This window comes from Electrona antarctica (assembly GCF_951216825.1).
Source record: "Electrona antarctica genome assembly, chromosome: 7".
Classification (NCBI taxonomy): domain Eukaryota; kingdom Metazoa; phylum Chordata; class Actinopteri; order Myctophiformes; family Myctophidae; genus Electrona; species Electrona antarctica.
The window spans coordinates 40,490,958-40,503,752 of NC_136812.1; the positions used below are offsets into that span (position 1 = coordinate 40,490,958).

General features: G+C 41.6%; 1 protein-coding gene across 1 annotated transcript; it reads left to right on the top strand.

Annotated features, from left to right (window-relative positions):
* Nucleotides 1-2,725: 2,725 nt before the first annotated feature.
* r3hdm4 (R3H domain containing 4) lies at nt 2,726-11,618 on the top strand. The gene is made up of 8 exons (XM_079506946.1): nt 2,726-2,915; nt 4,466-4,623; nt 5,694-5,806; nt 6,920-7,031; nt 7,694-7,779; nt 7,883-7,968; nt 8,432-8,487; nt 9,003-11,618. The coding sequence occupies exons 1-8, from the start codon at nt 2,869-2,871 to the stop codon at nt 9,104-9,106; spliced, it is 762 nt and encodes a 253-aa protein (XP_079363072.1). The 5' UTR covers nt 2,726-2,868; the 3' UTR covers nt 9,107-11,618.
* Nucleotides 11,619-12,795: the final 1,177 nt, after the last annotated feature.

The following is a 12,795-nucleotide window of genomic DNA, read 5'->3' on the forward strand; positions in this document are numbered from 1 at the left end:
CTGCCAAGAATAGAGACACTATAGGCTTCAAGTGGTTAAAAGCAATGTATACTTAACCCTTACACATTTGGAGTAGAATGATCTGTCAGGGGGGCTAATCTCATGCACTAGCCCACTAATGCCTGCAGTCTCCGAAGCTACTAGCCTACTGGTGGATGGTGATCTGTCCGCACAGTTCTTCATGGTTCTCATTCTGACAGGATCAACAGTCACAGCATCTGCGTCAGACCCAACCACAGACAAAGGTATGGGAGGCAGAGGTGTGGATTTGGATGCTGAGGCTCCTTCAAGCAGCATAGGGGCTGGTTTGGTTTGACACACGGGTGGCAGATTCAGAAGCTTAGCTTCCGCAGAATCTTCCGACTCATCCAGGCCTGTGTGAGCGGCTGCTTCCCCTTCTGTGTCAGTGGACTGAGCATCTTCGGAGACGCCGCTACTCCTCCGTTCATCTGAGCTGCTCGCGGCCTCTGGTGGTTTCTCCTCGCCTGGACCGTCATCGACATCCTCTTCCTGTGCCTCCTCCAGGGGCCCCAGGGGCTCTACGGCCGAGGCCAGGACTGGCATCAGATTGACACAGATCCTCATCACCTGCCCTGATCTCTCGCATGTGTTGTTTACTGTACATGTCGTTGCTGTTGTTGTTGTTGTTGTCGTCGTTGTTGTTGTAGTTGTTGGTCTGTCTGATGTGGTAAAGTTACACTTCTCCTTTGGCTTGATGGATTGTATCCAGTGAAAATACTTCACGCCCTCATCTGCTCTCGTGCTGCAGGTTGCTGATGTTCTTCCAGTTTTCCTGCGGGTTTGTCCGGCCTCCCGTTCCAGTGGCTGCAGCGTCGATAGCCTCTGAAGTCGTCCAAACTCAAAAACGTACATGTCTATAATAGAATTGACATAAAAAAGAGACACACACACCAGAAAAACACATTTCTTGGGCTGCTTGTTATTTCAGCTTGTTCCCTGGGGCTACTGGGAACAATTAGACAAGTATTTGTCTGCTTGCCTGTTGAAGGGGGGGGGGGGGGGGGGGGTTGTAAGGCCTATTAAACAGTCTGTTGTAGCAACAGACTGCTACAACAGTTTTATGATGCTGAAGATATGTGTACGCCTTCTGCTGTTGCACATTTGACACTGCTGTAGCCTGTAGCGCTGGTCCATAGCCTTCTACTGCTTATAATCGTAGAAGCAGTAGAAGGCTATGGACCAGAGCTAACACTGCTGTTGACCTGAAAATAGTACATTTTCATAGTACATTTTCAGGTCAGGAATCTCAGGATACCGATTCCATCCAATCAGATGGACACATTTGGAACACTACAACATTGAAGCTAGTAAATGAAGCTCTGGCTTCATCCATGACTGGAATTGGTGAAGCACCTGAAAGTGTGTGTGTGTGTGTGTGTGTGTGTGTGTGTGTGTTTATTGTCTCCACCAGGCCGAAGGCATGGGGAGAGAGTAGTATGTTTTGCACTCCGTCCGTGTGTGTGTGTGTGTGTGTGTGTGTGTGTGTGTGTGTGTGTGTGTCCGTCCTTCCGTCCGTCTGTGTACAGCTAATCTCCAGCACCGTTGGCCCGATCCATGCCAAACTTTGCACACACACTCCCTGGATGGCAACGATGAACCTCTGCCCCACATTTTCCAGAACGGCCTGTTATAGCGCCACCAGGAGGCCGACTTTTGTAAAACACATTTTTTGATATTACTCCTCCATATTTTGTCCAAAGATCCCGCAACTCGTTACACAGTATCTCTATAGTCATGTGATCAAGACAGATCTGTCCGATATTGCATATTCCATCTTGATTGGCTAACAGTGACTTTCAAAATTTGCAGGATTGGCCCGATTTGAACAAAAAGCCTCACATCATGAACGCAGCATGCAATTTACGTGAAATCTTTCACAGACGTTCCTACTAGGCTGAGGAATATATCCCACCTTTTCACATTGGCCTGTTATAGCGCCACCAACAGGTGGATTTTTGCAAAACACATTTTTGGAACTCAAATCATTCAATTGCCATCCAAGTCGTAAGAACAAATTGTACCCTTTTCACATTGGCCTATTATAGCGCCACCAGGAGGCCACAACCTGATCTGCCCTGGTGGAGACCTGTGCCCCGAGGGGCACTTTTTCTAGTTTATTATTTTATTGTTTCATTTTATTTTCACCAAGAGATGGAGAGACGGGGAGACCCCCTGTTACCAACAGGTGACAACGTGGCGCTGTTGAGCTTCACACTGTGCACAGGTGCATGATGGGAACCTGAGTTCATTACGTCACACGCACACACACACACACACACACACACACACACACACACAGGCCAGGGAGGAGGGCACAGTACAGTACAGTACAGTACAGTACCACTCAGTTAAGACGGGTCTGATTTTTGAGGGCCCTCCCTCCTTTGTTTTTAGTTCAATGTTTGAACTTTAAATGCCATTAACAATAAAGAGAATTTAATGTTTGTTTTGTCACCGTTTGTACATCACCATTACATCACCTAATCAACATGAGTTAGACTTTAATATATTAGCGCCCCTCACTTCACACGGGTGTGATTTTTTAATTATTATTATTTGGTTGAAATCTTGATCCCATACTCGGGAGCGGGAGGAACATTTAAGGCAGAGTTATTGGCTAGCTGTATGGTTGCCTTGACAACAGTCGTCCTGCCGGGCAATGGGATCTAGAAGACACTACCCTACCCTTTTTGTTTGCTTTCAGGGAGCAGAGCTAAAAGAGCCAGTGGTGCTGATCTGGAAAACAACGTTCCTTTCCTTCATATTACAATAGTTTGTAAATGATCCTTTACATGTTTTGAAAAGTCCAAACATTGCGTTGATTCGGCTTGTCGCTCGCGCTGTAAGATGGTTGTTCTGACTAATAACAGCAATGAAGAACAGGATATTAATATGTGAGTGGAAATAACGAGTCCTGTAGTCAGCTAGCCTTTAGCATGTACCTTTAAACTTGACATACTGGGTTTGTTATTCAGTGTTAAGCCAGTCATTGCTACTGATTAAGATCACTTGATAAAGTGCATATTTTTGTATTTTGGGATTGCCCTTGATAGTCGTTTAGCTGCCAGTGAGCTAATTTAAATGGACTAAATGGTTGGAGTAGTTTACAGCTAACCTGATAGCCTGCATAGCAATGTTCTGGCATGTTTTGCAGCTTAGCAACCCATCTGGTTATACATAGATTATAATGTGTGATAGCTTAAATATCTATTCGTATTAAGTTGCAGAAATATGTGTTGCAGTAGTGAAGCGTACAGGCTATATTTATTATAGGGATTTGTCATGGCAAGAGACACGAGCTTTTATGTACAGTATAGCCTTTACACAATAAAATATATTGATTGCATTGAACAGGCAAAAAATAAAGAAACATCTTTTTGCATGTTAATGTAAACACCTCGTTAATTATGTCGTTACCAGCCTGCAGGAAGAGGGCTAAATATGGCACGAGCAGACCCAGCTCAGTAGCCAATGACACTGCAAGATTTCCCCATGGGGCGGGGCTTCTATGTAAAACCCACTGACCCACTTTTAATTTTCACGACACACATGCAGTATGCATGTTCCCATCCTGTTAGGAAGGAATACTTCATTTATTTAAGTACTGTGCTAAAGTACAATTGTGACGTATATTTGAGTATTTCCTTCTTTGTATTATACTGTACACTGCATCTCAGAGGAAAATGTACTTTTTTACTGAGTCTCACTACAGTCATTTGAAGCAGTTATATTAACCACTTTTAACTCATATCCCTGATTTGGCCATGCCATGTCATAGGTGAAAATGTTCAAAATGTGTTAAAAATAGAATTCAATGTGTTGCGCTTGCAGAGGTGCTGTTTTTGCACAGCACCACTGTACGACAACAAAGTACTATGACAATAAATAAAAAAAAGATGATGGACATGGTATTGGTCAGTGGTGGAATTTCAAAAATATGTTGTACTGTACTTTAGTAAACTGTATAAAATTGACTGGGCAACTTTTAAGTTGTACTTGTCTTGAGTAATATTCGACCAGGAGTATATCTACACTTTGACTGGAGTACTACTGGGTATTGAGTGCCATGTCCAGCACTCACTGTGTCTCTGACTGGTAACTAATAACCCATTTAGAACTGAAAAACGTCTAAATCCTAAAAGTTTTCTGAAAAACCTATGTTTCTATGTCAGTGGTGCTCAACCTTTTTCATGTCAAGGACTCCCAGAATTATCTGTATTTGCCCGTGGACCCCCATCTGAAAATATGTTGTTCTAGGGACCCCCCCCACACACACACATTTTCATGAATCTTTCTAAAATAGCAGATCTACAAGCTCATAGCGCGGCAGATCTGCTATTTTTTAATAGCTAAAGTATAATATAATCCTTAAAACGCCACCAAAAGAGGTTCCCATCCAGAATGGGATAATTAAGCTGTTGTTCTTGTTGTTGTTGCTGTGCAGCCTGATAGAGGAGCGTAAATGCTCGTCTTTGCCCTGCTCTCCGGCCAAGCGAGTGTCTCCCGCCAAGAGGAAGCAGTTCTTCATCAACCAGGCCATCCGTAACTCTGAGCTCACTCCCAGAGCCAAGGGCAGGAAGAGCCTCCGCCGCCAGGAGAACAGTGAGATGGCCTTTCTTTTCCCTTTTTTCCCCACAAACCAACGTGAATCTGAGATAGAATTTTTGTTATAATCAACTAAACCAGTGGTTTTCAACCCTTTTCAAATCAACGCCCATTATATATTCAGCATTTGAGCCACAGACCAACATTTGATGAGATTTATAGCCTCTCAGACCCCAAATTAAAGAATATTTTGTTATCGTTGACACACAATTCCATGCTGTTGGCAAATGTTGATCAAAATAACAATTCTTCTACATTCTCTAATTGTGTAGACTTCATTTGGTGAACTCTACATCATTTAGCTGGGGACCACCTGGAACCAATCTACAAACAGTGAGCTTTAAGATTGGTATTTTCGAAAATAGATTATTTTATCAAAATCGATCTAAATGAGTTTCAGTGTGACTGACTTTTCTGTTTATCCTTATTACCATCAAATCAAATCAACCTTTATTTATATAGCACAGCCAAAATTGACCAAAGTTTCTTCACAGGAAAAAAATAAAAATAAAGCCAATTACATCAAGTAGAACAAGAAACATAATCAGCATAATCAGACCATGATACATGGACAATAGGACAATAGGAATACGTAAACAAATTAAAATCAGATAAAAAAGAAATAAAGTCTGATGTGTTTTGGGTCACCAGGGGCCTAATTTATACTTTACTTTGCCCATGATTTTTACACGGTATCATCTAAATCTGTATTTTATATGTCCTAAGTAGAAAGTAGAAAATTAAATAAAATAAGTACTAAACCGTTAAAAAAAAACACATTAAAAGCCAGGGAGAAAGGGTGTGTTTTAAGTAGGGACTTAAACATCTCGAAGGATTGAGCAGCTCTAATAAGGGGGGAGGTTGTTCCATAGCTCTGGGACCGCCACCGCAAAAGCGCTATCACCTCTCTTGTTCTGAGGGTTAGGGTTGTTGGCACGGTCGGCACCATCACACAGAAACAGTAATACAAAACAACAATAAATAAATGAACAATAACCTTGAATTGATTCTGCATCTGATAGCATGTTGTCCGCAGGAGGACTAACTCATGTTTTGTCCTTGAACAGCGCGCTTCCTTACCAACCTCTTGGAGAGAGATGGAGAGGAGTTGGAGGTGTGCAGCAACCCCGCTCTGCCCTCCATCTTCACCGAGGCCTGTACCAACGAGATCTACGCTGAGGCATGACAACACTTCTAACAACCTCAATATTTATACCAGCTTTAACTCATTAAGACCTGAGGCCCATTCTACAAAATCCTAAGAGTTTTCTGGAAAAACGTATGTTACTATATCGGTGGTGCTCAAAACCTTTTCATCAAGGACCCCCCAAAATGTATTTGGCTGCAGACCCCATCTCAAAATATTTTGTTCCAGGGACCCCCAGAAGAAAAGATTTGGATAAAAAATCGCTTTAAAGGAATATATGCACAAATCTTCACGATTCTTCAAAGATACAGATCTACTAGCCTGTAGCACGGCTTGTAGATCTGCTATTTTTTTAATAGCCAAAGAAATCGAAAATGACACCTGGTTTTAATGGCTTAGCCACCAATTATATACATTCAAAACTCAAAAATATAGAAAATTGCAGATCTACAAGCTCTATCTACTCATTCTTTGAACAACAATGCATGTTTGTGAGCTGTGAGTTTTTAAAAGTTTTTAAAGGACCACTTCACCACTTTTCAACCTACCTTCATATAATTGGTCCTCACTAATGTTCATGATAAAATACTACTCAGTCTGTGTCTCATAGGAAGGCTGTGGGCAGTTCAGATGATGTCCACCAGTGACATCATCGTTAGGCAGATCTTTTTTTAAACAAGATTGTTTTGGAAAAATATTTTGATTTTTATTATCGTGGGAAAGATTGGCTTCCATTTTCGCATTGCAACTTTTCAGGAATAGAAAGTATGCAGTTTCTATTAGCGTGGATCCCCCATCGATGACGGGTTTCTGAACTGCCCACAGCCTTCCTATGAGACACAGACTGAGTAGAAAATAATTGTGCTATTTTATCATGATCATTAGTGAGGACCAATTATTAATTAATTATATGGAGATAAGTTGAAAAGTGGTGAAGTGGTCCTTTAACGCTTTTGGAAAATGTTCACTTATAACGACGTGGGCAAAATTAGGGACACCAGGTTGTTAAAGGCCACATATTATAAAATCACAGTTAACTGTTTTTAGCTAAGGGGAGCAAACCAATAATAGGATTATTGAAATGGGGTGGAAATCCCCCTTCTTAACGTGCCTGACCTTTGACCTCTGAACGTCCTGCCCTCGCAGCTGTGGAACGACTTCATGAACCGTTCAGGAGAGGAGCAGGAGAAGCTGCTGGCGCTGCTGGAGGAAGACGCTAAGAGGAAGAACAACACCGGGGATCAGGAGCCCAGGGCTGGTGAGAGAACACAACACAGACACGCACGCACGCACACACACAGCAACAATGTAATATAATAATGATATCTCACATGTAAATATGCTTTACATCGGGGGCATGAGAAAACAACAAAGAAAAACAACTTTATTCGGGGGAGAAACACTAAGGAAATGCTAAGACTATGTATAAGGGGAGGGGGCGAAGTTAGCGGGGGAAGCCATATTGAAGAGGTGGGTTTTTCAAGATTTGTTTTGGGGCTTTTTATGCCTTTATTGATAGCAAACAGTAGATGGACAGGAAAGGGGGAGAGAGATGGGGAGTGACACGCGGCAAAGGCCGTCGGGCTCGGGAGTCGAACCCGCGGCACGTCGTCCGGCTGGCTTGGCAGCCTAGGTGCCCAGACGGTTGAGCTAACCATCCGGGCCGAAGAGGTGGGTTTTGAGGGCGGTTTTGATGGGTTGGAGGATGGGGGTTCTCAATTATTATTATTCAATATATATCCGTGTTAACGTCCTGTCTGGTTTAAATTATTATAACAATAATAATGAAAACACACATGGCATAATATCGGGAGCAGTTGGGGCTTCAGTGTCTTGCTAAGGACACTTAGACAATGACCCTGGGGGAGCCAGTCATCAAAGTGTGAAGATCAAGTTGACTTTAGATCTTGTTCTCCACAGTCAATCCCACCTTCATCGCCCAGGAGTCCTTCCAGAGGATCGATCGCAGACTGCGGGCGACGCTCAAACGCAAACAGGTCCCCATGGTGGGTATCAGCTCACAATGCTAAGAGACTTCAACATCATCGTCAGCGATGGCCGTCCCTTAGTGTGAGTGTGACTGATGGCCTTCCTCTCCTCTGTTCTCAGGGGACCCTGGAGGGGCTGGAGGGAGACCTGCTGAGCTTCTTCATGGCTCAGCCTCGCTCAGTTTACACCACCAACCTCGGCAGCAGGTAAATGACTCTCTGAGCCTACTATGTTAAGCTCACATTGCTTGTAGATCGTCTATTTTTGGTAAAGATATTATTTGTACAGGGAAAAAAAGGAGTGGGCCTAGTATATAGACCCCTAGTGGTTAAGGGTTTAAGAGTTGGGAAAAGCACAATGACTTAAACTCAAAGCGCGGTAAGATATATTTAAGCTGTAACATATCTCCCTCTTGTGGGAGATAACTTCATGTTTAACTTCATGTTTGATAACTTCAACTTTATTTTTTGTGTTTTCTAGGGTTGGAAGTGCTTTAAATGGTAGATTTAAATTTTAGCTTTTAGTCATCTTGTCCTGTTTTATTGCTCACTATCTGTGGGGCTGACCTACATACATGTAACTGCATTTTAAAAATGCTACTTTTTTAATATGTATGTGACGAATAAAGATTGATTGATTGATGTGATGTTGTCTGTGTTTGTCAATCAGCTTTGAGAGACTGCTGCTCCATGCCATCTGCCAGTACATGGACCTGGTTTCAGCAAGTTAGTATCTATACACATTTCACATATTTGGAGAATGTATTGAATGTTTTATATAGCTATAATAAATGTATGACAAATATCCTACTCGCATGGCTATTGGTTAAATGTTCAAGCATTTTTTTAATGGCAAAAACAGCAGATCTACAGGCTCACTCACAATGCATTTAAGTATTTTCAGAAGTAAAAACAAAAAGTCAGAACTTTTCGAAAATAGCGAAAATCGCATGATTGACTGTTTTCATCATCATCATTTTTCGACCGCGGTCGAGATCATGGATTTCACAATGCCACGCCAGACTTTCCGGTCCATCATTGCCATCCCCAGTTCCTGCTTACTGATGCATGTGTCCCTAGCGATGACTACCTCTGGTCTGCTTTGAGGCAGGACTCCAGAGAAGCATTGTGCTTCAAAGTATAAAATAGATCTTAAATGTAAGCACACGTAGTGTATCATGCAGCGTGTCAGTCGTGTGTGACACTAAGTAACATTGGTTGGTTGGTGTTGTGCCCGTCAGGCTCCGGCTGTAAGGGCGCCCGGAAGACCGAGGTCTTGAACAAACAGGACGAGTTCCTCCCACCCAATCCCCTGCTGTCTGTCTACCTGGACCAAATCAGCTGAGAGCAGGACGCTGCCAATCCACTGCCATCCCGTCCGTCTGTCTCTCCCTCTGCTTTTCTGACTGAGGTACAGACAGGTGAAATACAGCTTCGGTACAGGTTGTGTGTCCTCTCTTCCATTCTGTGTAGTCTGTAATCCCCGTCACCCCCTTGGACCCTGTCAATGTGCCAACTGGAATCTCACTTTTGAAACACTTTTCTTTGGGTCATTTCCCACGTCTGCTCCCCACCCCAGACAGTTTTTAATCGATTAGTTATTTCATGCATGGACTTACTGGTACAACATTACATTTCAGGAAATATTAGAATAATAATGAAATAACTAGTGGGAAAATGAATTTGTCCTCGTTCATTAGATTTTAGGACAATATCAGTCCCCAGAAGAAGGGACTGACTTCAATGAGTATACAAAACATGGTTAACATGGAGTTTGAAGTTGAATTGGCTTACGTAGGAGGTGGACGTGTTTGATCAAATGAATATCAGATATCTAATAAAATGTAATCAAGCAACACAAAGGAGGCAGAGTAGACATGCAAATGACCCCAAAAGTGTCTTAAAGTGAAATTCTCCTATAAGTGGGCTTTCTTTAATTGTGAAAATAATGCTATAGCAATGCATTGGTGCTAAGATAAAGGTGAGACGGGATGAGTTGGAACTAGTCCACTGCAGACATAGGGCTCCATTTTCGTCACAGCTAAACCCCTTATCCCTAAACTTCTTTGCCTTTTTTTTTTTACTATTTTGCAAAACATTTTTGAATAGATAAAATGGCCAGTCTACAAGCTCACAACGTATCAATGTAGATTGGCTAGTTGAACTATTCAAAAATGTTTTTCAAAATAGTAAAAAAAGGCAAAGAAGTTTAGGGATATGGGGTATTAGCGGTGATGAAAATGGAGCCCCTAGTGTATGTACACACATGGTGTTTTTTGTTTCTTGACCCTTTTTCCAATGAAACACAGAAAGTGTAGGCACCTCCAAAGCTTGAAAACAAGTTCAGATAAAGGTAAAGTGCTAAATATTATGAAATGAATCTATGCATTCTATTCACTCAAAAAGTACTGCTTTCCCTGCAAACAACAAAGCACAATGTGTGTATATATATATATATATATACCTTAAAATCAGTATAGGATTTGTATGAAGTGACATTGTTGTGAGACATACATACATCAAATCACAAGTCTGTCCTCAAGCACAGGCACAAGACCAGTTAATGTCTGTGTTTTATTAAGGATATAAAATGATAAGAATCTCCATCTGCTTAATAATATAACATGTTTGTGCAGATATGAGTTTTTCTTTTAAGATAATGTTGTGGGAATAGTTTCTCTTTCTCTGCAAACAGATTGTCTCAGCTAGCTTTCTTTGATCTGGGTCTTTTATAGACTCGACGTAACTTAACTCTCAATTAAGTTTACTGTAATTATAGATGTGTTGTTACGCTGACTAAGTCTTTCATTGGAAAAATCTACTAATCGTTCAGATTTCAATATGAACAGAATACATGTAATGTTTCAAACTGTGGAAAAGTTAATCAGGATTGAATTTAGACCCCAAAAACTGTGTTCCAACAAGTTCAAATTTGAAAGCACTTTTCCAGTTAACATACTGTAAACAACCCCGGACAAGCACTTATGCCTTATAAATCAATATGGCAACTTTCTATACATTTATAAATGTATATTATTTATACATTCGTACTGTCTAGCTTTTGTGAAATGCTTATTCAGGTCATGTAACAAATCTCATCTTCATCATTTCTTTTGTACTGTCGACTACGGTCTGATGAAACTTGACCTGCCAGTGCTTTTTAAAACTTAAAAATGTTTTTTTTTTGTCAACAACCAAAGTTTGCGTGCGTGCAACGTGCGTGTGTGTCACTGTGCATGCGTGTGAGTGTGGGTTTCTCAGGCTTTTAGCGTCTCACTCGGAATGTCATTTTGTAACTTTCACGCAGTGGCATTGTTTTTCTTTGTAATGTATGCATTCTTGAAAGACAAAGTTGCTGACAATAATCTCTGCCTGCCGTGTTTACCTGTCTGACAAATAAATTGTGCTGTAAATACAGGGCTTATAATGATGGATGTATGTATGCTAATGTTAAAGCTTTATTATCCTTTAGAAGATGGATGTCTTATGTTTATTTTAATCACATAAACCCTAGCCTCCCGTCCCTATTTTGGGGTAAAAACAATGGCGGAAATAGCCGAACTACCAGCTCAACAAAGAGATTTGTTGTAGAGAGAAATATTAGCGGACCTAGTATTGAGCCCTGGGTGGGGGAGGGGGAGTGGTCAACTAAGTATAAGAGGGTTTAAGTGGTTAAAACATGTGAGCGTACATCACCACCTATTTATATCGCACAATAACAAGTACAGAGGTACAGTAATGTTGCCTCATTATTTATATGACTACGATACTGTTGTGTTTTGCTTTCTTTGAGTGCCGAAAAACGTGTCTGAAACAACACTTTTAATAAATGTGTGTTTAACGCCTCAGTGACCTCATCTTTATAGTTGGATAAATGAACAACCACGTGTCTTGTTTATAATTTCTGTAATTTCTGAACAACCAGTCTGTAGACCTTTTTGTAGTCCACATACATACATTTTTTCTAGATTATTCAAGAGTTTCAAAAATAGGAAATTAGTCAATCTACAAGCCCACAACGTTGCGTGATGCGGCCCATTGTGGTCTTGTAGATTCACTAGCCGTTGTAGGAGAAGTACTGCAGATGGGGCTTAATGTTGTGTGTGAGTGTGCATGCATCTGTGTGGGGAGTCTAAGCTTTTCTCTGATGTATATAGTGAGCTCCCAAGTAAAAAGGTTAGGAACCACTACCGTTTTTCTTCATGGTTATAAAATCAATTCCCAACATGTCTTCATGTGTTCGTTCCTCGTCAGAACCACATGTCAAGGCAAACATGTCAATGCCCACGCTGGCACCAGTTCACTCAGTGTCCGTATCTGACTCTCATTAGCATGTGCTAATATGTCTCAATGTAAAAGGAGAGTGACGGTCACAGTGGAGCGATTAACAAACAGTTGTCATGTGACAGCGGTGCCATACGGTGTGCAATAGTCCACAGGAAATAACTTGGGCAACATGTGGACACAGTTGTTGCTGGTGATAAGATGCAACAGGATGTGTTGTTGAAAGCACATTAGCATGGATTAAAGTTCTCATGCAGTCGCAACCGATTTAAGTCATTTGGATTCCATAGAAGACATGGGAGGCATGTTGTGCAGCAACAATTGCCGATCTACAACCTTGAGAGCTTGTATAAAAAGTAAAAACTACTAAAACCTAATAATGGTCTCAGATATTTCATAAAAGCAAAGGTTAAAGCATCTGTGATTTCTTCACCTTGTTGACTGTTCCCAGCCTTTCTGGATCAGAGCTCACTTGAAAGTCATATCTATGTTAAGCGGGTTCTATGTTCCCCGATCACAACACTAAATCTAACCATAAGGTAAGTGGGGAACATGGAACCCGTCCATCTACAAAACTACGATTGCCAGAATAATTCTCATTTTAGAATATTAGAGCGGTGCCCGTGGGGCCTCTACATCGGTGCCCGTTGGACACTGGCCTACCCAGATATTATGCGTTGGAGCCTCTATAGCGGTGCCCGTTGGACACTGGCCTACTTGGAACGATGCAAGTTGGAAATGCATGCCCCA